The 27995-nt window shown below is 39.0% G+C and overlaps 1 protein-coding gene across 1 annotated transcript; it reads right to left on the reverse strand.

The window, feature by feature from the left end:
* zic1 (zic family member 1 (odd-paired homolog, Drosophila)) lies at positions 1 to 27947 on the reverse strand. Its single transcript, XM_085172447.1, has 4 exons — positions 25711 to 27947; positions 25089 to 25252; positions 24406 to 24593; positions 1 to 533 (listed from the first exon to the last, which is right to left on the reverse strand). The coding sequence occupies exons 1-4, from the start codon at positions 26669 to 26671 to the stop codon at positions 452 to 454; spliced, it is 1395 nt and encodes a 464-aa protein (XP_085028573.1). The 5' UTR covers positions 26672 to 27947; the 3' UTR covers positions 1 to 451.
* Positions 27948 to 27995: the final 48 nt, after the last annotated feature.

Below are 27995 nucleotides of genomic sequence, written 5' to 3' on the forward strand. Positions count from 1 at the left end.
CCCTGTGTTTTTGTGAGGGTGCGTGTGAACAAAACGGTCTTTGAAGTTGGGCTACAGCACTGTACTGTGGCATCACTACGGCCACTACTAAGCCCCTGCAAAAATGTGCAGGGTGATTATAGAAAATGCTATAGAATCCAGTCATAAATCAACTAAATTTTCATACAAATGGCCTCCTTCATGGGGCATTTATGTAGTGTGTATAGCAGCATCAAAAGCGCATAAAAGGCGCATTTTGGGACTTAAAAGAGAAATCATTGAGACATCACAGCCCAAATGCACACAGACCCTTCAAGGTCAAACACAGCGAAATAATAAAACACTGACACACAGGGAGACACACACACAAACACACAATTGGGAGGTACAACAAGACTAGAGAGTCGTTAAGGCTTTTATCTTCTGGTTGAAGGAGAAAGATCCACCTGACATCCCAGAGGGTACTGATCAATCATGGTCTGACTGGTTCAAACTGTTTGTGCTGGATTCCACATCTATCACCATCCGATGGAGCTCTGTGTCCAACTACAGCACTGAGAAAAAAATAGAGAGCACTTTCAATTAGGGCATGGCGAAATAAATTCACACTACTTGATTTATAGTGCACGACTAATTACACAAGCCTTTTTTGCATAATGCAGTCGGAGCTAAGCCTCGTATTTAAGGAGGTTATTGTCTAATGTCAAATGGCAGTCGGCGAAATAGGTGGAGGCTACAAGGTTTCATGTCCTTTGGAAAAGCTCCTTACAATGACACGAAGGATAACAACAGCCTAAGATGCTTTGATGTTTCAAAAGAAAACTAGGGCACTTTTCACATCTCATAAGTCTAAGTTTGTAGCCGTGTGAAAAACGTCAAACATGCCCAATAATCGTGAATTAAAGAGTTAAATTTTGTTCCTTAGACACTTAAAACCTAGAATACTTTTATGGATGATGGAGTTGGCATGCTACGCATGAGTCTAGATTACTCCAGTTCCTTAAATGTTGCCACTAGCCTATACCTCAAGGGAAGATATGAGGGCTTAACAATAGGTAGAAGCTATAGTCAGAGCGCTGGGGCACGCTGCACCTCATGAATATCATTAACCGTGAGCTCTATTTGTATTACTTTGGGATTACATCTAACCCTGTAATGCAGCCTGATTGTGATTGTGAACTGAAAACATGTAACAACATAATCATATGTAAAGCAAATGTAAAAATACAAATCAAGTTGTGGCATTAAACCGTCCCAGTAGGTCCGTTGTGGAGAGTGAGCAGTGAGTGTGAAGTTTCTGTTTTTTCTACCCCTCACAGTGCCATTTATGTAGTTTAATTCAGGCCAATGTAAGTGCATATAATGAAAAAAGAATAAAGCTTAATACACACACACACACATTCAGTATATATGTGTGTGGATGTTTTTTCCCTGGTGCCTCAGTATAAACAATAGAAAAATACTTCCCTTATTTTCAGGCAAATAGTAGCAAAAACATCCATGTTACTCAATTTCAATGTGAAACGTGCCAGGTGGCTTTTACAACTTCATTTATCCACTAAGCACATAATTATCCACCTACATTTCCTTGCTTGTATTTAACACTCTATAATCAATGCTGTTAGGGGACAGTTGATCACATATTGTAGTGAGACTGTATACCTAAAATGGAAGCATCTCCTAACGGAGGCATCCTTGTACTTATGCTCCAGTAGATACAAGACAGCCAGTTCATAGCCTGTAATGTCCCGTTTAGTCAAAGATGCTGAATCCCAGCGTAGCAGAGGCGCCAGAAGCTGATCGTCAGCCTGGGAATTTAGACACATTTTCTATCGCTGAGCGTAAAAGATTCCACACTCCCACTTAAGAGAGTCCACACCTCCCAACAGGTGCCATATCTAAGATGAGAGATAAGACCATGATGGTGTTACACAGGCGAGATCAGGGCAGGCAATTCATTTTCCCAAGGGCCCCATGAGTAACTGAGACTGCTGAGGAGAGCCAACTCAAATCTGCTCAGCATTAATTTGATCTCTTTATGAAGAGTTAAAATATGAAAATATTTTAATTGTAACATCTATTACAACTGTAATTGTTGTAATATATTAATTGTAACAATGAAAATGAAATGGACATTGTAAAAACGTCAACATTTCTCACTATTTAATCAATATTCCCACTTTGTCCTGTTTCACTCCAGCCTATCCAAGCATGCACTCAAGAAAAGGGACAACACTTCACTCGCTGTCGTATGAGCCACCAAACTCAAAGTCATTATCCCCTGTACAGCACCGAGTAACTGGGCTGTTTCACGGACACCACAAGAGAAAAAGTGAAAAGTGAAACTCCACATTTCAACATCCTCGATTCGTCTTGTTACGGTTCTGCTGTAGACGGGCACATTCAAACACTTTTGGGGGGTTTCAGGGCATATTAGCATGTAGAGTCCACAAAGCTGGTCTTGACTGCTTAGCTAGCAATGGTTCGTAGATAGATAGATAATCAACAATAGTATAATCAACAATAAAATTAACATTTTTAATAGTGAAAGTAACAAAGGATCATAGAGAGGCCCTTATAATGGGAGCTAGTACGTAATGTATTTAAGATAAAGAAACTTTAAAAAATGAAGTTAAAGGAAAATAAGACTGAGACTGTGCCAAAAAATCATGTAACTAGTCTTAAGAAATAATATGTACAATATAAATCTAAGAAATATGAGTCAAGTTCTTGTATTTTTCGGTGTATTTAGTCTCGTAATAGCGATTCAAATTGTAATCCTTAAACCACAAACTAAGTGCACAGCTTTACCTCTGACTTCAGTAAATAAATACTTGAAAATTTGTCTTCTTACGAACTCTACATCATTCTGTATCTTTTTTTTCTAATGTGAACTGACATCTAGCAAAAGATGTTTTTACAGTGAAGCTGAATTAATTTGCACACATGTAAATACACAAATTAAAAAAGGAATAGCAGTCACATTTAAATAAAAGCAACAAAGCTGTACAGTGATTTGCACAAAATTATAAAAAACAGCAAGTGATTCTCTGATGGAGACCTTATCAGAGAGCGTTTGGTGGCTGAAATTAGACAAAGTACATCATCTATACTTACTGAATCTTAATTTCCCACTGACCTCACACAAGTCAGTCAGGGACCACCAAAGGGCCAAATGTGGCCCACGGGCCATAATGCCAATGCCTGGGCTATAATAGACAATTATTATGAATAATTTGGGTTTCCTTACCAGATTCTCCAGACAGTGAAAAATTATAGAAATATCAGGCAGTCACATACCTTATCTGTCTTCATATCCACTGACATTGCAAGTGATCCCTGAAGATATTACTTACATATCCCTGTAAATTCCATAAATTCCATCAAACACAACACAAAGATACAATTACTAAAAAGCCATTACATTTTTGAAACGTAGTACAAGCAAGTTCATGATTGCTATGTCTTATTTTTCTTTTTACAATTTTATTCCGTGTAACTAAGACATAGTTATTCCCCGATAAAATAAACAGACATAGTAATGGTTGTTTTAAATGATATATTTCTAGAAGGTAACTTGCCATTAAGAAATCCAGCACACGGTTTCATTACCCAGATTAATTTCCTTCACCAGTTTCTTGATTCTAGTCTGAAAAGAACATCAGATGTGAAGTTGTGGTATAAAGGTTTGGATTAAAAACCTGCTCTGACACTGACATGAGGTTCCAGTCTGATTGAATGTGAGAGCTGCTGATCATGTCTTAGTTAAGGCCAACCGATCAGGACAGAGGTGTCAGTTCAGAGCTTAGCTGGAGGTGTAAATGCTTCACTCCTTAAGTAAGATGAAAGAATGTTCCGCTTGATGCATACACTTGCTAAACACTTTGACTGAGGTGATCAACCAACCCCCAAAGACGTGTAGTGACAACAGATGATCTGCTCAGGTAAGCACCATCTTGCTTTTCAAAGTGCTTTACATTGCAACTCATCATAAGAGGTTGATTTCAAAGTCACTGCTAGTCGGCACCTCGACAGATTTCCTGCCCATGCGGATATGCGGCGAAGTCACGGATGTCTTGGAGGCACAGGTGATAATAGGGCCTTAATCGCCCTGCTGGTTCTGCTTGTCCCTCTCAATGTCACATATCCGGATGAATGTGGTAAATATCAGCCCATAGTTGAAATAATGCCACTTTATCTGCTTTTGTCAGACCAAGGTCTTGGTCACATGAAGTGGGTGAAAGATGAAAGGTGTAAAATATTTGCAATATTTAAAGCCAGTGTACTGTATAATCACCAGGTTAATGCTATTTGGATGGAGCAAGTTTGAAACTCTTGGATTAAAATAAAGCTGAAATGCGGAATGCATATTTTTGCATGCGAGATGTAAAAGCTTTTTAAACTAGAGGCTGCTGCTTTGAGGCTAATTAGCATTTTTGACTGTGTAGTGATCTAGCATTTGGTCAATCAAATTTCTGTTGAACGGTTATACAGTTAAAGTTCAGTTGTTCCAGCTATGGGCTGATATATTATACATTAAATATATAGTAGTTTTTCAAGTCTCCTGCATTGTATTTTTGTGGCACATTCTTGTGAAATATCAGTAAATACAACAAAGAAAGAGACCTTGGCAGAATCATTACACCCACATCCCTCTGCTTATTCTGCACCATAGCAGCTGTACCTTATCCCGCTATGCCACTATTCAATGCACTCTCATTTGTCATGTATCAAATGCACACTTCAATGTATTCCCCTCAAATATACTGTGGAAGAAGGAGTCTCTTACAGTGATGCTCTGGCAACTGTCCAAACCTCAGCTGAATAAACACAAGAGCCATTTGCAGGTTGGCAGACACTGAGATGTTTGCCTTTCGGGGCAATCTATCTCCCTCCCTTTATTCCAGTTCACCCCTTCTCTCTCAGACACAAAGGTGAAGAGTCGACAAGAGCTTATTACCACACAAATCAACATGTCGCTGTTTCTCGGCTCATCACTACAACTGAATGGCCGTATATAGGAAGTATAATGTGTGACCTATCAGGGCCAGATTTAAAGTTGCGAGATCACCAATGTAGAAACAGAAAAAGGGCATTATATCAAAGGGGAAAATCAGCTTGGATGAAACTGATGAATTAGTATGATTAATTAAAGCTGAAACAAATCTGATCTATACGCTGAGTCTCAGATTAAAATGAGTAAATATTGATCTTTAAGTTAATTAACCAATTACATATTAATAAAGATTCTCAGTGTTTTATCATAATCATATCCTCAAAGAAGAAGAAAAGAAATTTCCCGTAGATGCCCCAGCACATCCTTTGAATTTTATGTGCTTTTACTTATAATTTCTTAAGCCAGTAATTGCTGCCTGGATTATGGTCAGTCTTAATGATTTTGTTCCCCAGGAATGATGCATAGAAGTGATTAGGCTGGATGTTACAGATACTGGACCTATAACACCAAAGCTCAAGGTTAGCATCCTGAATCCCATGTGGTTAGTTTGGCAATTAAATTCATTTTGGTTAAAGTTCTTGTTTAAAAGATAATTAAGTGAGCTGGTATGTGTTATAACTCAGGTTTACTGAAGACTCTTTACCTAGCCTTAAAGTAGCTAGTACACTCAAATCTTGATTACCTTCTATTAGCACAGAGACTGGAAACAAGTCTTGTTTCTGCTTTAAATCTGTCCACTGTAACAAAATCCACCAATTTTCTTTTCTTTTTTTTCTTTCTTTCTTTTTTTTTTTTTTTTTACTAAGAAACAGATTATATGAAGTATCTGTTCTTGCTAGCTGCATTTCTCTGCTCATTAGCATTTGTGCTAGCTTCATATTTACTAGACATACTTGAAAGTAGCATCATAATTCTCATCAACAGGGAAGATTTCCGGACCCTTTTTGTTTGTTCAGTCTTACACTATCTATACAATTTCTCTTTCTATACTTTAACTAAATTTCCTGTGTTTTTTTATGAAGGAAATTGTGTGTTTTACCCTGAAAACTTCCAAACCACAGGTGACTTTCCACAGGTCATCTGTGCCTTAACAAAAGAGCATCTTCAAATGTGCTGCTCACATGATGCCTTCCGCGCAAATATGACTTGCCATCTTGCCAGAAGCAAATACATACATTTGCTAAAACAGCATTACTTTTACACATATTTATATATATTAAAGAGTTGTCTTACATATTAAGAAATATTCTCATTATTTATTTATTTATTATAAAAAAAGTGAGATTAATTTGTTATGGCTCAATTCATAATTCAAAAAACCCCGCTCCCCTACATATACAGCGTTATGAGAGCAATGTATAAAGTCGCTGTTTCAGTGCTATTTCTTTCAAACACTCTGAAAACATGAGCATGGTAAATGCAGCTCCTCAGTTCATCCTCTGAAGAAATGGTCAAAAGAAACAGCAAAACCTAAAACACATACTACTCCCATTGTGTATTCATGGCTAAGCTCTTGTTTTGATATGGTCTTTCACCGACACAAAAGCAAGCGAAGTCTACTGTTTCTGTCAGTTTAAACAAATAATGATGCAACAGGGGTGCTTCCAGTGAATGCGAAATGCACTGTTGAATCACCAGTGGAGCCTCACAATAGTTTGCCACGCATCACAACAGCAAGGACAGACTCAATATTAACATTTCCTTTGACACGTGGCGAAAGGTTTTCTTTAAACCACGGAGGTTGAATGGGAATCAGTGGATAATAAGAAATTAAAAGGTAAAGAGGGCACAGGGGAAAGAGTGAGGGAGAAAGCCAAATCTTAGCCCCAGGGCTTAATGTTACAACACAATGGCCGCCAAGGCAGTAAAGGAGTCAACATTTCTTATTCGCCCCCTCCCCTAGTGCCACCTGCATTACAATTAACCTCATGGCAACCTTGAGGTCTCTGATTAGTGATGGCCTATTGTCTCGATCCCATTAATGCTTGGCCCCCACTCTGCCCTCAGCGCACTCACATCAACAAATCAAACCCAGTTTCCGGCAGGGTCTGTTAGTGCAAAGAGCTGCCCTCTAATATGGGACGGCTAACTGAAGGATAGCTGCGGAGGTCTTTAGAGAGCTGCTTTAGGTACCTGCAATTTCAGGTACTGCTGAAACTTAGAAAGAATAACCTGCCAAAAAAGAAAAGAAATGGGCTGAAAATGAATAATATGAGGGCAGGAACTGGGAAATGATGCAGGAGAGGGATGCTGACTAATTTTTAATGACCGCCACACTGACAACTACAAAATATGAATGGAAAAAAACCTGACCCATTCAGTCTTAGATATGCAATATCTATATCCAGTGATACTCGGGAGAAGTGAAAAACATGGAAGTGGGAGCATTCAAGGAATTAAAAGCACACCAGATGTTGGGAACCCCTCAAGGGATAAACCGACACATTAAACATAATATCACCTCATGCACTGGAGTGCTATCACTGGTTCTCTCCGGGGAGCTGTTATAGTATGTGTTGCTGCCACAGTTTAAATCTCAAGAAGTAGAAATTAAACCGCTGCAGACGGGCCCACGCAAAGAGTACACTTGGGAGATTCGGCTGGCTTGGAAGCTCTGTGTGGAAAGCAAAAACTGTCTTTAAGATTACAAAAAAAAACTGAACTGGGGGTAGCTGTGTCTGATATCGCCAGGGAGATAAACATCAAATCTTTTTGTGTACACTAGCTGGCAATAACATGGTAGTCTTTCGTCTTTTCCAGTTTCTCTTTTAACTTAAATCAGCTCTTCTGTGACATGACAAATAGTTCATACAGAATTAGTAGCACACATGCATCATTTAGGGACAAGACTAGGCCCAGAATGGTCTCTAGTTATATGCATCAGAAACAATCAGTTGTGAGATGGTGTAGAAACACCACCTTTATTAATGAGCTGAACCATGTTAATATCAGACTAATACTATTAACAATGTTTGCATACAGAAAAATAAAAACCTCAGTGACTGTTGAATCTGACATTTACCATGATGCTATTAAGTTGAAAATGAAGAACAAATTACAACAATGCCATTTATAATGAACTGTGATTACTGCAATTATTATACTGTAATTATTGTAAATACTGAATGTTTAGTATTCACATGTGTGGAGGCTCGGTAGTGAACTATGTTTTGAAGTAATGCATTCATTTCATTAATTCATTGTGCATCAATAAGGTTATTTGAGTAACTCTGTCCACTTTAATTCTAATGAAGGTTTGAATATGATCTGTAATTTCAGTGATGGACAATATAAAAAAATAACCAAAAAACAATGTTTATACTAAACATTTTGTGTGGAACAGAATAAAATGTAAGTCAGTGTCTGGCTTTGGAGGTATGTGGAGTTAGTAGTGACTTTGAAGCAGGAGAGTAGAGTTTAAGTGTGTGTGGGATCATTTTTAAGTTTGTCTTTTTTCACTCAGTTAATTTTATCCTGGTTGGTTACCAATACATAAGAAAAAAAAATAGACCTTTTTACATTGTTAACCAAAAATTCACTTTCTATTTTATTATGAAAAGTTGGCACAAGTGTATATTTTATTTATGCCCATAACCAACACAGGTAACTTAATTACTTCCACTAATTAGGTTAGGTTTGTAAAGTGGGGTGGTGTTAACAATCCAATACATCCACCAAGGTCTTCAACATCAACGAAGTGATGCACTGGTGGAAAACAGAAAAAACGTCTTATAACCTAGAAACTATAACTCCTACGAGTATAGTGTGTATTTTTAACATATAGAAAGTATCGTATAAGGATTTAAAATATTAGGTCACATTTGACCTTTGAACTCTCCTACAAGGTCAATAAATTGATCTGATGGTTAAAGTGATTGTAATGTTGCATAGAGCTACTTAAATCTGTTTCTTACTGGCTTTGTTTTTATTGACAACACATAGGGACATATAGGATATGTATGGGGATTCTAAATATCAAGTTATGGCTTTATCATGTAGATTACAGTAACAGGTTAAAAAAAAGTTTAAATACACATGTACAATATTTCTGAATATGTATTCTTCTTTTTGGAAAACAAAATTAACTTGTGTTTTTCACTTGATATTTATTACTGAATCTTTACATTAATTGAAATGAGTTCCACACATATATTGTATCCACATGGATACAAAATAATAAACAATTTCCTTTACAACTATGTCAAATACAGAGGAAATAACCAAATTTGCACTTATTTCTACTGCACTCAAACTTCTTAACGTATGTTTAAAAGTAACAAAACTAAGGGAATATATACATAATGGAAACTATCTCCTTAAAAGTCTGCCAAGAAAGTGAACTGCCTTAGGAGAGGTTTGCGCTCTCTGGGTACTACTTGTTTTAAAATGTAATTCTTTAAAAAATGGTTCAAATACAACAACAGGTGTCTCCAAACTACTGCCTTGATACACCAGCTGTGTAGGGTCTTGTTTTAACCGAAATCAGGGTCATTTCCTAACCTTAACTTTTCTCAAGTTATCTTTGAGTAATTGGTAAATGCAATTAGCATCTGAAAGAATGGCAGCATTTTACGTGTTGTATTGCTCTGTGACAAACACATTTATTACAAAGATTTTAATGTGTGCGATGCTATATAAATATTATAGATGTAGCAGTGATGCTACTTTTTAAAGCTGTTGGTTGAAAGCTATTTTGACTATTGTGAAATCCTTTGTGTCTCAACACACGTTTATGCATTCTGCTGTTCCTGTTTTGGCCATCCATTTGTTCCAGATGTTATCAAGCTCCTTGTTGCCAGCCATACTGAAGTCAACTCTTAAAAAAAAAAATGAAATGCAGGGTGACAAATTGATTTACTATAGCTATTTTCCTCATGTTATTGCATCTTTATCAAGTACCATGTGAGGCTTGGAAAGGCTATTTTCTCTCTCTAGCAGAAGAACATCAAACCATTAAGTATTTAATCCATTCTGGCTCAGGTGCAGCTCTCTGTCCAGCTAAGCAATACAACAGTTATACCATTTATGGACTGTCCAGCGTGCAGGTGGCAGAAAAACTTCTGGGGCACACCTGCCAGCTGATCCAACCATTAGACTATGAACCACACTGTCTATAGCCCCAATGCCCTGAGGATTTGCCTCACCGTGCAGGTGCAGGGACAGACAAACTGTGATGGATTACTCCAGATTTAGCAATCACTTCCTCAAAAAACCTCTTTTGTCGCGTGTAAATGAGCCAACTGGATGCGTATTTTCCATGCACTACAGAAAAGTCTTGTTTTCATGGTACAGTAAATGGTTCTGGGAATGTTTTTAACTAGAGGGCACACACTGAAGTTCAATGAGCTGACTAAAATGTCTTTAAACTGGTTGAAACATCATTTTAAGATTTGTATTTTTATCTTTAACGTTCGTCTTTGAGCCTCAACAGCACATCCTTCATAGAGCATAGCCGCGATGCTGCTACACTGCTTGTATCGTTTCACCCTGCAACCATTAGGCACATAACTAAGCTCCGACCACATTGCTTTAAAACCGTGCCAGGTCCAAGCCAAAATACAATTTGACTGACGAATCAAAGAAGCACAATGTAAAATGCTTTCTCTGCTCCAATCCATAAAACTAAATACCAGAACCATTTTTAATTTCAAGTCTGATTTTAATTACAGTATGCTAGAATCGAAATTAGCTTAAAGCCTTTTGCAATCTTTTATTTGCACAAGACTTAAACGATGAGATCCCCAGATTATAATGTAAACTGTAATAAATGATGTCTTTTTTCTTTAGTCGAAAACTTGCCAAGATTAAAAATGAAATTAAAAAATGCACATGAAGCTTTTTTTTGTAATCGAACAATATTAATTTGTCACAGTGGAAAATGAATACCATAAACTTCATATACAGTTAGAATTTATGCAGGGATATAAATAGAGGATGTACTATTAATATTCTTAGAGGAATGCTTGAGCCTGGTGTTATCCATGAGATTCATCAGTGTTAGTAGTTATTGTCCAGACCCCCCATGGTTGTAATTCTTTATCCTTGCCATCTCAGTAAACTGCATAATTTAGTTAGGAAGATGTAATTCTATTCCCTTCACACAGTCAGCGAGGCTTCAGGCTGACCCAAGGCAGTCGCACTTAAGTGAGTTTGCACATGTAATAGTGTGCCTAAGTTATTGATTTGAACGAATACAAATGAAATGAATCCCCTGACCTTGAGCAAGAAGTGATTAGAGTGTGGCTGCAACAGTCTGATATGCTATTACTATCTTAATTTCTTAAATGATAGCGTATTTATGTAAATCCTTTGTTTATCATGCATCCATATGGTGAACTAGAGAAATGATACATGTGCGTTGGTTCACCATCGAACCAGATGTTGGCTAATCTGAGCTGAACAATATATCTTTTCTCTAAAAGGCACATAAACCTAAAAAAAAAACAAACAAAAGAACTTCAATCGAGACAAAGAAAAGGGGATTTAAATACTACAAAGCACCATTTGCATTTGATTTTGTGCACATGTAAATGATTCATTTAGCACTTTGAGAAGCTGTGACGCTGTGTTGTGTTGCTCGATGCTGTGCAGCTTGATTTTATGCACTTCATCTAAGGGTGGATCTTAAAAAAAAGAAGAAGAAAAATCAGAGTTGTGTTTATCCAAACTCATAAACAAAATAATCATTAACTAGCAATGCAAGGAAAGTGTTTTGTCTTGGTAAAATATGATACCAGGTGAGGCCCCGTGCCTTGACAGGTCGCCATTTTCAGGCCACTAATTTGGTCTCACTGTGGCAGTAGCAACTCCCAGCACAGCAGCAAGACAATTATATCCAGGTGCAAGGATTTGATTCAACAAATTCTAGGTGGATCATTCCAGCTTTCTCCGAGTCTCCCCCCCTCTCCCCCTTTGCCGTGTTGTCTCTCTTCTGGGCCAGCTTGGAACAGATGCCCTTGAAAAATCTACAGCCCTCACGTGTGACTGAGGACCTTGACAAAAAGCTGAAGCACTTCCAGAAACTTGAAAGTCATGAACCATGTTGTATATTAGAATAATTGGAATGGCAGCAACTGGAAACATTCCCCTGAATATTCCAAAAGATAATGGGACATGCTAATGAGCATGGAATCAAGCCAATCCAAAAAAAAAAAGAAAGAAAAAGAAGGAAATGAGAGAGGAGAGTGGAGATGGGAAGGTGCTCAAAAAAAAAAGAAAATAAAGTCGAGTAAAGCGTGTGGGGTGGGCTGTGTGCATATGCGATGTATGTGTGCTCTGTCTTCCTGGAACAGTAGTACTGTTGAGTGTAGAATTGCAGTGTACAGTCCGCCTGTCAAAACTGTTGATGCGCATTTGGGGAAAGTATAATTTGGGAGCTCGCACCTGGCAGACTGAGGGATTTCATGCTATGCTCCTATGCCAAAGCACTCAAGCAATGCCATGCTGAACTCGGAGCTTATTTCTCTGGTCGCCACACAACATGAAAGAAGACCCATAAATATCTTTTTTTTTTTTTTTTTAAGTGTAACTGTATTCAATTTAAATGTGTCTCAGACAACTTTAAGTTTGCGTTGTTGGCCTGGTGTTCTGATATTTCGCTGAACGGTTTGGTATAATTTGATTTATTTTTTTGTGCTGGAATATTAATGGTATACAAAATGGAAATTTATAACCAGCTGTGAGCCAGTTTTTTATTCTAGGAAAGCAAACCGTGTAGACTGAAAGCAAACTGTAGCTGATTTACATAAAGTCTTAAAGCATAATTCCTATTAAATGATAATTATTACTTGAGGATGAGCTTATAGGGCACTGTCTTATTGGAAATGCTAGACTGCATCTTAGCAATACAGCAAACTCTGTCATCAGTGACATGCTACATCTCAATCCTGTGGACAGCTGATTGGATTTACTCAAAACTTGGGCTGGAGAAAATCTCACGCTGAGAGTAAAATTGACTTAGCCCTGTATTCAGAGAGAAAGATGAAGGGCATCCAGTCTTATCATTCTCCATCCCATGTATCCCTACAGCCCCAGTACTTTCCACGTGTTATTCCAGTGTGTGCCCAAGAATTTTCTACATGTGATGTCAACATCAAGCCAGGACAGAAAGTCAAGGGAGGTACTGGGAGTTAAATCAGAAGTGCTGCCAACATTTTATGGCTTTGGAGTTCAGATGTTCAGATGGATGAAAGATCGCTGTAAGAGATAGATGCCAGAAAGCTCTTTAAATGGAATAAATCGAGATGTATCTTAATGCTTGTGAGACCAGCTTGGCTAAGATTTGCAAGATTTGTGAAACTTAAAACACCTTTTTTTTCCTCAGTGTTCGTATTGCATAAAATTTTTATGACATATTCAGGGAACATTTGACCAGGATAAGAGGTCTGTATAAGTTCAACAAGCTCTATGTGTTAAAAGTGAAATCATCTGTTATCTATATACGTTATGATTACGATTCTTAAACAAGATCAGAACTTGCTCATGGCTCACAGAGTAACATTTTATTACATGTTACAGGCACATTTATTTGATAAACCGTAACAACATTTGTAGATCTGTAATATATAAAAATGCAGACAAGTGTAACCATGGGGCTGCGTATAATTTCATTCCCACTGCATCCTCACTGGGGTGCTGGTTCTCAGACTTCAGCCAGAACACAAGCCTTTATTTGATTTAGGGAACTCCCCCTCTCACGAGCCTCCTCTGCTCATGAAGTGTCCCAGTATGGAATGTCTGCATTATTACACTGCTGACAGAGATTGATGCTTCCCCAAACCATCTGCACATGCAACAATACTCAACTTGAATAAACTTAATTGCAGACAAAGGGGAAAACACTTTTAAGAAGTGGAAAATACGACAAATTATTTAATTTTGGATGTTCTCAGACATATGCTTTAAGAAAAAAAAAAGTTTTCTAATGGATGTTTGAGAGTCAAACACCATCAGCAAACGTGTCAGGAATGAGTGATTTACTCAAACGCTGCACGCAGCCATGGTTAAGTTGGGTTGTGGCAGAGGCAGTGCAAAGCCACCAAGTGATGTAACTTGAAATTTATTTACAGTCAGCGATGGATCATCAGTCATAGGTCGCGGAAAACAGACATGCAAATAATCCTAAATATCCCTTTTGTGTGACTTATCGCATGTCAAAACATTAAACTCAATTCATCCTTTTAGTTTTACACGAAAGGTGAATTTTAATTATAAAAGTCTAGCCTTTTTTCTTTATCCTCTGCAATATTAATTTAACACTTGCCATTCAAGAAAACAGATATGTGATATGTTCTCAGCTCTTGAACAAAAGCTGCAGTGTACTTGCACAGAGAATCGACCTGTAACCCAGTGGGATAAACTGTTCAAACCTTACAGTATGTCACCATTTTGTTTAACAGGGCTAGGGATCAAAACACTAATCCTCCCCACATTCTCTTCGGTTATAATTAACTTGCAGTACTTGAAGCTAACAGTATTTTAAAGATGTATTTTTATGGACTCTAATCCCAATTCAATCTCTCTTCCTGTGCAAAGCACAAAGAGGAGGGAAAAAAGGAAGGCGGCTGAGTGCTTTTTGTATTCACTCTCCTTGTACTTCATACTTTTTTTAATAATCAGTTCAATATTACAAGGTATTATGACCTGGATGCTTTCATGGAAATAGAACCTGATCTTTAAGGGTTTGGATTAAATATTTAGTCATGAGCCAACAAATGATTTATCTTGCTACAAAACCTGTAGCAACAAAAAATTGTGAAAGTTTCACTGCGGCTTAACACCTCATCCAGCCCCTAATTTTGTTATATTGAAAGAAAGTTAAATCACATAAAAATAAAGTAAATTAAAAAACAACATAAACAACACCAGTGGTGCATCAATAGTCTCCACAGTGACACTCAATTACAGATTGTGGTTTTAAGTGTAAGCCAATTATTTTCAGAGAAGAAGATCCAAACAAAATAAGGAGTGATTTAAAATAATATATATATATATATATATATATATACATATTAAAATGATTTGCAGAAATGGCTGCTTTCAAACAATCACTGCACTCACCATTAGGTAGCAACATGCAGCCATTTATCTGTTTGATGACGGGGCTCCAGTTTTTCTGTGAAGTGATGACAGATGGATACTTACATCACATAAGTTTGGAAACAACCTTTAGCGAGAAGTTCAGCCGGATGCTTTTTTTAAAGGACTTATCAACACTTCTCCATTAGACACAAGCCACTGCTGTGCATGGCTTTATAACTAATAGCTGTGTGTGGATGCAGAGCAGGGGGCTGTCATACATTAAAAAAAGAAGAAGAAGAAGTGGTTACAGACAAGTCATGTGATGAATATGACACGTAAACGCTGTCCGTGGTGTTTGCTTTGGTGAGAGTAAACAGACACTCACAATGGACCCAAGCCATCTTTTTTATATCAATATACAACATTAAATAGCTGTAATAAAAAGCATTAAGATATTGCCATCTGGACTGTCACATTCCTGTGGAGGATCCATCTTGAGCATTTGTGGTACATGCAATGGCTGAACATTCATTTTTGAGTTGTAAAGACTGCTGAAAAGTTCCCAGTAAGCCACAAAGCCACAATGCACCATTACTTGTGCAATACAAGCATTTTTGCTCTGATGTGGGCTTGCATGTAGCTGTGATGCCGCTTTCCTCTCAGCTCCAGAACTTTCATGTAGAAATTTAGATGTTGTCAGTCGTTTAAAGCTTAACTGTTTTTCAGAACTTGATCTCGCGGAGGGGACTTGACCTTTCGTGAGTGCTAACATTTTATTTGCCCTTTCGCTGGAGTGGTTTTTGCCGTACCTGTGTAAGGCAGAAGTCTACATGGTCTTCAAGCAATACAGGTAGCCTTGATGTGGGATAGAAAGCATCTAGGTAAGTCAGGGTTACTGCAAACACGCTACATTGCATTCTCACTGTGACACATTTTGTGATTTTAAAAAAAGAAAACTTTATTAATGCAACATATATAAAACCAATTCGATTCTGACAATGAACAGTTTCTATATGCAGACATAAAATACAAATATGATTCTATTTGTAACACAATGACCTTACCTCAGCCAAGACAGAATTATCCTGACACTGTAAACATTAAAATCAGAAGCAGTCGCTAGTTGCTTTCAAATTATCAGAATCTTTAAACGTGATGTCATGATGAGCAAAAATAAAAACAAATGCAAATTCTGCACAAATAAAGTCATGAGAAGTATTGCCGTTTTTATATTTTCTCCTTAAATTAAAACCTTTTGTGTTTACCAATAAATATTTCAGTACATTTTCCTCCAGAAAGTGGCAGTGTGAGGTTTTTGGCCACAGTTGTGGTATATTTTCCGTTGCAGGTGGAAAGACCAATTAGTGATTAATTGGAGGGGGTGGAAAAATAATAAACGGCAAACACCTGGACCACGCAAATTTGGGCCAATCATTATCAATCAAACCATGAGTGAGCAACACCGAATTGGAATAAATGGGATACATGTGCCTTATGATGTGTAACATTTTATTTAGGAATTATTATTAGCCGATAAATTGAATTATCACAGTTGCACCTGTCAAGCGGTCTGTCACTCAATTAGATATAGATGGATTTTTTGCCTGCCACCATGTTTATGTAAGACAATAACGTAACTCGAGCTGGAAAGTGTGGCTGAGCTGTGCTGCTCCAAACAAAGAGAGAACTGTGTTTGTTTTTCGGATCCTTTTATGCCTGGAGTCATAAAAATAAAAGCAAGCTTTTAGCTCATGCCCTTTGTTTTGATGTTTCACAGAAAAACCCTTTAGTCAACCTTCTCTTCACGCATTACATTGTGTTTTTAGTTACATGTTGATTGTATTACCTTTCAGTGGCTGGCTTTTTGTATGCTAAGCTCTGCATGCCAACTTAAAATGATTACAGAAGCCCTGGATGCATTCAACACTGTGCATTCTCGCCATTTCTTCACATCCCTGTCAAAATAGTGCAGAGGTCACCACAGCTTCAGCAAGCAGCGTGACACCGTACATCGCAGATTTTAGACTATTCACACCTAAATCACGTTGCATCAGTCGGTTAACTGTGACATGATGGAACATCAGAGTCATAGACATAAAATTGAACTGCGAGAACCTGCGGGCACCAGATGCTGCACACAGTTTGGGCCTTTATTGGAAGAATTGTGGGAAAGAATTTGGCACATCTCACTGAACATCTTTTTCTTTCACTAAAACATTGCATTTAATTTTAAACAGGCTTGCTACTGCTCACATAGTTTTATTAAATCGAGCTCTTTTTGTTTCCAAGTCCGATCATGTGTCTCAGAAATGTGTAGCATGTTGCCTGTTCTCTGGATTCCTTCTCACAGACAGTGCAGCCCTCTTTCTGTCTTCTGACAGCGTTAGACAGCTAATATCCTGCGTTCTTCAGTTCACCACTTGGTGTGTGTGTGTGTGTGTGTGTATGTGTGTGCACAGTCATACAAGCACTCCCACACAGACAGACACATTCAGCTTCCAGGTCTTTCTTGGCTCCCATCACCAGTCAAGTTTCATTTCCACCTGTGTCCTGCTGAGGCAGCTGGTGAAAAATATTCCCTGCCAAGCGCACTGTTATGATGATACCTTACATACCACATTTTTGTTTGCCAAATTTTACTTTTAATCACTCTCTTTCTGTGTTGCTACTATAATTATAAATGAATGCAGTGCCGAGGGGTGGAATAGGACTGATGTGTTGCATCAATCAGTACCTTTCAGCAGGATGCTGTTAATCTGCTGTTACACCGCATTGTTCTGTTGATACCTTCTGCACAGTGGCAACAAGACAATACCAGAATGGCTTACGTGTCTTTGTTAAGGTCAGCGAGAATATGTTTTTATCTTTCTGCGTTTCCTGAGAGTGGCAACATTTTAATGCAGGGATAAGGGTTTTGGCTTGACGACACTGCTGCATTTTTATGCCATTCTGAATAGGCTTGATGTCAGAAACGCTTGAATAATAATGAATGCAAAATGTCTACAGATGCACACGCTCTCATGGCAAACACATATACAGCCACAGTGTGCACTGGACTCTAATGATGGATGTCCTTCCATTATCAGAATCAAACTGAACAACAGTGAGCCAGAACAATTACAAAGCACCAAATGTTTGAAGAAGAAGAAGCAGAAAAAAAACCCACAGTCGATATTAACATAGCATTGGAAATACCAGCATTTCTACATGCACAAGCCAACTAACCAGAGAAATTATGATTCCAGTTTGTTTCATTGCACACACATTTTTTCCCCCTTTGGAATGATTTACTCACGAGGGAAAAAAAAAGAAATCCATTTTTATTTAAAATATCTGCACTCAAAACACCAGGCAAGCAAAACAACTTATATTTATTGCCCCTTGTCTCTGAAAAATATTTGAAGGGTTTAGGCAGAAGCCCAACAGGAAAACGACAATGAATTTCAGGCAACCCAAAGATTAAGTGGTTGTGCAGAGGGTAGGGTGATTGCTAGATTCGCCGAGATGGTGTTAATGAGCACAAATGCTGCTTGATATTTAATTTTTAGAATTTGATCTTTGTGTTCTTGATAAATTATGACTGCCATTTGTAGCACGGGCTTCTGTTACTTTGCTTGCCATGTAAAGACTCTGAAAACACACATTGTGACCTTTCACTTGCAATAAGCACACATGAGTTTTGGAAAAGGTAAAAAAAAACATGTTAAGAAATTGTTTGAACGGCTAGAAAATCCTATTTCTACAACAAACCTGTGATACGACAGATAATTTGTGTACATTATGTTCAGAACCTAAACGATGGGACTCCATCCTAATCTCCAAATGTGCAAATGGCAACAAAGAGATTCATTCTGTTACCAGTTAACAGTAGGATACCACATGCCATGTACTCGGGATGATAGCTAATAGGTTAATTTGGACTCATTGTTAAAGCCTTGGGAATACAAAAGAGCATGCAGCAGGATGAAACCCAAACATCTGTTTGTATCAAGTTTTATGTTTCAAGACACTATTAAGTCCTCGGAGTGGTATGATTTCAGCCATGTTTTCTTTCCAGGCCAGCTTATGATGCATTCTCGCACAAACACTGTGATGTGCAGTGGGTCGGGAGAAACCTGTCACTGATTATCTCTGGCTGGCCAATCCACACTGTGAAATAAGGAGTCATTATCAGACTCATCAGATAAGCAGATGTTGACAAGCTGCTCTGTAAGTGAGAATGCCTCTCCACTGAATAGTGCAGTGATGTACCATATGCATGGTTTGACTTCAGCCGCATAAAATCAAAACGCGAGCTTATTTTATTATGGTTGATGAATGTCATAGGCTGCACTCACGTGGTCCAAATGTAAACAAGAGCATGCAGTGATGGTAGCAACGGAAACTTGTTTGAGAGGATTTATAAATGGCTGTGTTTTGAATTAAGAGAAAAGTCGCAAAAGATGCTATAAATATAAGACGAACAAATTAAAGGTGAAACTGCCCTTTAACTGATTCCGGGACTCGGGGTTAAAGGGTTAAAAACAGACGTTTTGGAACCGGAAGTTTGTACATTTGCAGATCTGTTTAACCGCTAACCACCAGAGTGCCCTTGAGCACCACCAAAAATCCACAATGGCCAACTAAACAGCCCACTGTTAGAGCTGCGCATGTGCGAATGAAGCGCATTGACTTTTTATAGGAAAAAACAGGCATCAGACGGTGACTATTTGTTTTTTTTTTTCTCCTGAAGGCTGAGGTGTGCTGCAGTCTCACCCTGCCGCAAAGCGCTAATTGGGGTGGCCTCATTTAGCAGCACGTCAAAGGGGACGCGACAACACCGTGTCAGCGCCTCCACAAATCTCCTGCATGGTCTAAACTTAATAGCATGTCAGACATCACAACTGATGCAATAGGGGTCACGGTGAGCCTATGTTTCACTATAACGAACCCTTCCCCAACCCCGGCATGAAGACCGGGGTGGCAAAGCGGAGATTAATGTTCCAATCAGCGATGTGGTTAAATAAAAAAGCTGTGAACTATACGAGCTACAGTCTGGATTATCACAAGGCAGACAAACACCAACTAGACAAAAGGAAAGGGGGGGGGGGGGGGGGGGGGTACAAATTTGTGTTGGGTTTTTTTTGTATTGTTTTGGGTTTTTTTGTCTAGAAAATGGCATTATTTCACAACAGCTGGACATTCCATTTGTAAAGACAGATTTCCTCTGCCTGTCACGGACAAAACGGCGAGCTGCTCCAGTGCAGCGTTGGTCCCAGCAGATTACACATGTGGAAGCTCGACTTTAAGTACTTGTAAGAGCTGCTGTTTATAAGAAACGAGGATTTAGCGAGAGTTTCCAACAGGGAATCAGTATCCCAATCAAATCCACCAAACCAATCAAATTTCAGCTTTTAGCGAAATTCTGATAGTTGACTTTTTTTTTCTTTTTAAATTTTAAATGCGTTTAAAATTTTGTTTTGGGACGATAATGCCACAAATCTATGTGAAATGAAATATTTACACCTTTCTCTTAGAGTTAAGTGGTGTCTAAAGCGAATAAGAATAGGAATAACTATGAGAATATCAATAACAAAAAATAATAATAAATTATACAGTCAAATTTCAAAGGGGCACGAAAATAAAACGATATAAATGACATCCAGTCACTAAATATGCATGAAGATTAAAAATAACTTGCTGTAATTTTTCTGTAAATCAGCGTCTGGATTGTCTTTCTATGCAAACTTAGATGTTCAGTGTGGGATGGATTGCTCCATTACCCAGGCTCTGGCACTGGAGTCGTTTTATGGCTGCAAATAAGACAGGGTTTCTTGGAGGCGTTTTGAAATGTCTGCATGCCAATAAACCAAAGTGGCCTTGACTTGAATTTGACCTTTTTGTATTAGAACCCTTAAGCCCGCCAGATGAGGACTCTAGGATAACGGGTTTGCAAGTTATTTCACGACTTTCAAACTCGGGGCGTAGGCTCCCAAGTTTTTCAACTCCCTTATCACTTAAAAAGGGATATCACGTGTAAGCCTCCGCCGGACACCTAATAGTTAAACCCCACTGCAAATGTTTAACTTATTGATTTAGTTCTCATTGAGTGACGGCAGCTGGGCATGCACATCAGAGGGCTGGCAAAAGCATGGGCACCTCATCCATCAAGGAGCGTGGATTATAGCTTTTTTCTAATCTTGGGCTATACTCCACGTGTCAGTGCAAAGTTTCTGCATAAGCAGCATTTATCAGAGCGTCTGATTTATTTATTTTTTTTAAAGGGGGGGGATCTCACAAAAAAGGGAAAAAGTAAGGTCCAAACAAATCATTAAGAGCAGCCACAACTTACAAAATGGGAGGGAAAGTGTTTTTTTTTTTTTGTTCGGGTTTTTTTTTTATGAAAGCCTATTTCCATATACTGCACGTGCATTTTAAAAAAGCAGAAAACAAAAGTAAGAAAGGTTGAATCTGTCTGATTTTTGATGCGCACATAAGCTGCAGCGTGTCTACCTTGGTAACACAAACGTCAGGCTCGGTTTACTGGCCACAAGTGCTGGTAATAAATATTCATGATGCTGGCGCCTGCGCTTTCCCGATATCTGTTTGTCATTTCCAGACTTGAGCGTAGATACATTTAAAGTGGATGTTTTTCCCCCCGCGCTCCTATTTGATCTGGAGTCACCATCAGCCCTATAGCCTGATGGAAGTCGCCTCCAGCCTCTCGTCGACTCTTCTTTTACGAGCATCTCATTTTCGACACCGTGTGCAGGTTCAGTGTAAAGTAATACGACAGAACCACGAAGTCAGAATTAAGTAGTAAAGTCCCCTGCTTTTTGGATTGAGTTGTGTTGGCAGGGCAAAGAGCTAACGTTTGTTTTCTCGTTTCCTTTTTTTTTTTTTTTTTTTTTGTAAGACTTAAAGGTTTTAGTTTCACTATTTGCTAAAAGCATCTGCAGGGAAATTAAAAAACAACGTGGCTAAAGTATAAACTCAAGTCTGTGGCCATTAGGAGGCAAAAACTATGGATCCAGTCTGAGTTTAAATCCATTCCACGAAGAGCATTTTCCATCATTATTAGTCTGGACTCGAAACATAATTTCACATTTAAAGACTTTCCCTCAAATGATAAATAAACTGTTTTTTTTTGTTTTGTTTTGTTTTTTTTTTTGCCGAATTGAGCTTTTATCTCAAACATTTGTCAATTTGGCATCAACTTTATATTTAAATAAAATGCACGTGTGGACTATCTGCCAGCCCAGAAAACCACAGGAGCCAGTTTTAACACATCCACTTTAAACTATTTATATTTCAAGTTGCATGTGAACATTTTTCTATAAAGCTGCAAACGAATTCACTGCACGGGCGTGGAGTGCGTCTTTATTTTATTTTTTTTTCACCCCCATAGCGGTGCACGAGAGCAGCATCTGCACTGGGACCAGATAGATAGTGTTAAATAGAGTCGAAAAAGTCATTTTATTACCATCCTTCATTTATCTCCAAATCTAATAGTCCGTGAAAAGAAAATATGAATACATTTCAATACATTTCAACAAATCATTTAAGATGGTGGGAGTCGTTTTTAGTTTTTTTTTTATTTTAGTTTTATTTATTTATTTTTTGCCGCTATAGACGAGCATGCACGAGCACACGCACGCGTTTCCTCTGCTGCTATGTGTACATTTATTTATTTATTTTCTTTTGGGACGTTAAATTTGCTGTGTGGCTCTTTTCGGGCATGTGCGACAAGCCTTTACGAGGGTGCAGACTGACAGATCGTGGCTCCGTGCACACACTGCCAGTGTTAACCATGATCAGTGGCGGCTGCTGATGTGATCTCTGCCTAATGGGGCGGTCAAGCAAGCTGCAGCCAGGAACAATGAGGGGCCAGACTAATACACCAACTCTCCCTAAATCTATGAAATCCGACAAAACGCAGGAAAGAAAAATTAGATTGGAAAATTAGATTCCCGAACAATTAAGTAAGGCAAGAGGGGGGAAAAAATCCGGTTTTACACCGAGGAACAACCGCCGTGATTAATCGATTTAATTTGCACATTACTGGAGGGCAAAGTGTTGGATGTTAATTTTGGATAAACAGAAGATGCAGACTGGGGAGTGAATTTACTTATTATCGACTGGCAGGAAAAGTTGTGACAGCGTGTTTAAAACACGGCAAACCTTTACGTTCAGAATGAGCTGGTGCCTCACACACGTATATATATCTATATACACACACAAGCACACACACGCTCTTACTGCAAAAGCACCCCCCCCCCACACACACACACACACATATATATACGCACACACATAAAGAGTTAAAATTATTTGTGCAACTAACCATGCAATTATTCTTCCATCGGAACTGTACTAAATGGATTATCGTGGTGGAAAAAAAGGGGGTCTGTTTTGGTGATGCATCCTATAAAAAGAACCCATTAGTTTAACACAGCACTCATGTTGAGATCAACCTCAAACACTAATGAAACCAATAACCTCCAACGCATTGCATTCTTGTATTTTTTTAATCCTTTAATATAGTACGAAATGTATCCAAACATTTTTTTTTGTTGTTTTTGTAAACTAAATTTTACATACGAGCGCATTTCTCCATAAATACCGATCATTTCTAACATGTTACCGGTCCTTTACATGCGGATAAATATGGAAAATTGAGCTACTTACATAATACTTCCTTTCAGACAAAGCAATTGACAGAGATTTTATAATTATCACTACATAAACAGATTGACACGGAATTTCAGGCTTTCACTACACGATTTATCGACATGACATTAAATAACAACAATGATACTGTGCTACTCAAACTGGACCTTGGACGAAAATGTTGCACTGAATAGGCTACAAAAGCACATTAATACTAAGAGTCGGTTAAGTCGACGTGTAGACTGTAGTAATACTGAATAATTCACATTTGGTACACAACTATAACATTCTTTTCAATGAAGTCTATTCATCGCAGTATTCTTAAAACCATCTCATTTTTCCATATATCTAGGGACCACATTTTTCACAAATTCCCTTAAACTGTGATAGAACTATTTACAAAATAAAATATTACATTTTTTTTTTCAACTTGGTGAAATCCTTATGTACAAAAATTCAGGCCTCTACCTGCAGATAGCATGCTTTTTGAGATCTCTCTCTTCTTCCTTTTTTTTTTGAGCAGTCTCTCAGTAAAAATAAAGACTCAAAGAAATATTTAGGGGGGAAAAAGTTTAAGTAGGTGGCTGTCCTTGCCTCCTTTATGTCCATGCATTCTCTTTCACTGACATTAAGGCAGCCTTTTATTGATCGTTTGGGCCTCCCGTGTGTTTTTTCAGTCCTCGTTTCACTGGCTGACTTGATAAAGTCTTTGATTCCAAGCAGTTTTATTTATTTCTTTATTTCTGCAGTCTTTTTTTCCCCGTGCTTTCTTTTTCTTTTTCAAAAATATTTACACGTACCATTCATTGAAATTTGACGACAGCGTGCTGTGGCTGGTTGTGTGGTGTACTGCTGAGGCTGCTGGTGATATGGAGCTGCTGCTCTGGTTCTCTGTGGACGGTGATACTATGGTGGGAGGTGTCGACGACTCGTACCCTGAACTGGCCGCTGGAGATGGCTGCGATCCTGCATTGTTGGATTCGTGGACCTGCGAGTAATGAGAAACGTGTTTTGAGAATCGTGGTGCACCGTGGGGGTTTTTGTTTTCGTTTTTGTTTTTGATCAAACACAGAACATAAGAACCTCATCAAAACAAATTAAAAGTCCTAATCTGACTGTTGGGGGACATGTGCAGAATTCTAAAAAACACAAAAAAGAAACAAAAAAAGCATACCCAAAACATAATTATTCCCATTAAGATCTTAATCTGATTTGTCGGTTAAAGAAAGAAAGTGTCAAGACAAATTAACTTGTGTTTCTGTTACTACACTGAAGGGAAAAAAGGAGGGGGGGGGGAGAAACTGGGACATCCTGTTAGAATAAAATCATACAAATAAAGAAATATTTTGTATCCTGGTTTCCAGTCACGCATTGAAAGCAGCAAAAAAAAAAAAAAACAGTCTGTGAATTGCACTTGCACACAGATAAACATTGCAGGAATACAAAAAAAATACAATAATAATAATAATAAAACTGGTTTTACCTTCATGTGTTTTCGGAGGGAGCTGGGATGTGTGTATGACTTGTCGCACATTTTGCAGAGATAGGGCTTGTCCGATGTGTGGACGTGCATGTGTTTCTTGCGGTCACTGCTGTTTGCAAACCGCCTGTCGCAGCCTTCAAACTCACATTTAAAAGGCTTCTCACCTAAACGAAGCAAGAAAAATAACAATATAGTGTTTGACACCGATGGGGCTTTAACATTATTATTACACATTTTTTTTTATTTTGACTTTGCATATTTGAAAATGTAAAACAGTAACCAGAGTAAAGATTTTTATTTTTTTAAGTCATTTGGATTGGATTGCCTTGCAATAATTATCCACTGTAAATACATTTGAATTAGCTTATTTAGATGTGCATAAATAATATCAATTTGAATTTAAATATTATTTTAAATGTAATATAAAATAGCAAATGGGGAAGCAAAAAGAAAAGCCTATAAAATATTTTCTGTCGACAGCTGCACTGAGTCAAATGTCAGTGAAGATACTGCAGCTGCCATATAAATAATAATCCTGATTGCATGCATATTTTGAATGAGGCATTCTCAGCACTGATTTTGGCACTAAGAAAAAAAAACGGTCAATCTGTGCGGATCTTACCGGTGTGAGTCCTTTTGTGTATTTTTAGATTTTCCGATCGAGCAAATACTTTGCCACAGCCGGGGAACGGACACGGAAAGGGCTTTTCACCGGTGTGTACTCTGATATGATTTACAAGTTTGTATTTGGCTTTGAATGGTTTTCCTTCTCTGGAGCAGTCCTCCCAGAAGCAAATGTGGTTCGTCTGCTCTGGTCCTCCCACATGCTCCACCGTTAGATGGGTCACAAGCTCGTGCATCGTGCTAAAAGTTTTGTTGCACGACTTTTTGGGATTCGTCAGCTGCTCCGGTTCGATCCACTTGCAGATAAGCTCTTGTTTGATCGGCTGCCTCATGTATCGAAAGAAGGCCCCTGCTCCGTGATGTGCAGCCATATTCATGTTCATGGGGCCATAGCCGTGCAGCTGGGTTGACGCATAGTGGTCAGACCTGGGGCTCGTAACGTGGCCATACTGGTCGGCCCGTCCGTACATGTCCCCCGAGAAGCCCAGCCGCATCTGGCTGTTGACCACGTTGGAAGAGGCATGGCTTGCTGCTTGCTCGTGGAGCCCTGGGAAGAGCAGGTGCCCGGCTGCATCTGAGTGTCCATGTGGCCCTGCGAAACTTCCGGAGGCAAACAGACTGTGCTGCGCCCCGGTGGCATCCCCAAAACCCCGATTTCTGAAGAGAAAGTCCCTGGTGGAGTTGAAAGCCGCCGTGGAGTAAGAGCCAACGTGGGTCGGGTGGTGATGGTGTCCCAAGGCAGCTGCTGCGTAGCCGGGCGCCTGGGAAGAAAACGCCGTCTGTCCGGAGCCAATATCGTGGGAGCTGTGGTTTATTTTGAAGGCGCCCATCCCATCTGCGAACGGATTTATCCCCAACGCTACTTCTCTCTCTGTGACTTCGCCTGTTGAGTGATGCCGTGAGGAGCCGAAAGTAGTGACTCCTATGGTGGGATACTGCGGTCCTGCGTCCAGGAGCATCTTCAGTCTAGACTCGCTGAGACGACTGAGAGCAGAAATCAAAAAACCACGCGCAGATATTCTTCCTCCCCCTCTCTGTATCTCTTGGACCTCTACACTGAGCAAACTCTCAAATCCACCGAATTTCTGTTTACTTTTTAAGACGCGAGGAATCCCCCTATACCGCTCATCCGATGCACACGCAAAATCGTGTATACATGCAATATTGTCTTTTGCGGTTTATCTTCCTGTGGCGCAACTTTCACCTCCTCAGTCAGGCGGTGAGCTCTAGACTGATAGTCGCAATCATTCCTGCAGATAAATGAATTGAAAAGACAACACAGTCCAGCCCTGATGAATGGGAGAGGAGGGGGGTAGTCACGTGGCTCCGGAGCTTCTCGTTCATTGGCGGAGCCCCTTTCCCCCCAATAACATCCACTCACCAAATAACAATCCACGGTGCAGGGCCCTCACTTCTATTGGCCTCTTTGCATCATCAATCCCAGATATTGTGAGAATGCTGACTGTGAATTTGGTTAAAGGGCTGAATAACAGCAAAACAAAAGTTGGGAAACACAAGACAACAATTGGCCTCGTAGAAAGTAAGTCGAAGCCCGTTTTGCAGCCACAGAGTGCAGAAGGGTTACAAACTAAACGTTGCCTTTGTTGCCATGGCCATCAGATTACCAAGCACGCCCTTTTTTTGTTTGTGTAATTGGTAACGTTTTGTACAGTTAAGCGCTCAGGCTGACAGATGCGTCAATCTGTTTGTCTGCTTTCAATGATTATTATCTGACACCTCTCTTATTTATTGCACGTGGGACAGCATTCAGGAGATCATGAAACCTGACAGAGTTCTAACCTGGACCCGTCATCACGTGTGCCAGGTACAGGTATAGAGAGACACGGTTTAGATGTGTTTCATTCGGGAAACTTAGGGGAACCGCTATTTGAAGTTCATTTGGGGTCATCACTCTCTCGAAAGGCAGGGCATTATCACTTTATCTGTTTCACTTCAAAGGAGTCCATACAACGTTTTGTTTTCTTCCTCTTGTGCGCACTCCGAGTTTTGTAGCTCTGTTTCACTTCAACACTGTCTTTCGGCGTCCACTGAAGCGCACACCAGTGGAACATCTGTGCTTTAGATTTCCACATCATGCTCACCAGCACCTCGCGTTCACAAAGGTTACCTTGAATATATAGGCCAGTATTTAACTTGGATCTACAACTATACCTAATGTATCCATCACGGTTTGGCTGAGCTTGCGCGACTCACTCTAATTTTTTTTTTTTTTTTTTTTTTTAGCAGACTAGCAATGCATAACCTGTGTGTAAAACGTTGTGG

The sequence above is a fragment of the Neolamprologus multifasciatus genome, chromosome 9, assembly GCF_963576455.1.
Source record: "Neolamprologus multifasciatus chromosome 9, fNeoMul1.2, whole genome shotgun sequence".
Lineage (NCBI taxonomy): Eukaryota > Metazoa > Chordata > Actinopteri > Cichliformes > Cichlidae > Neolamprologus > Neolamprologus multifasciatus.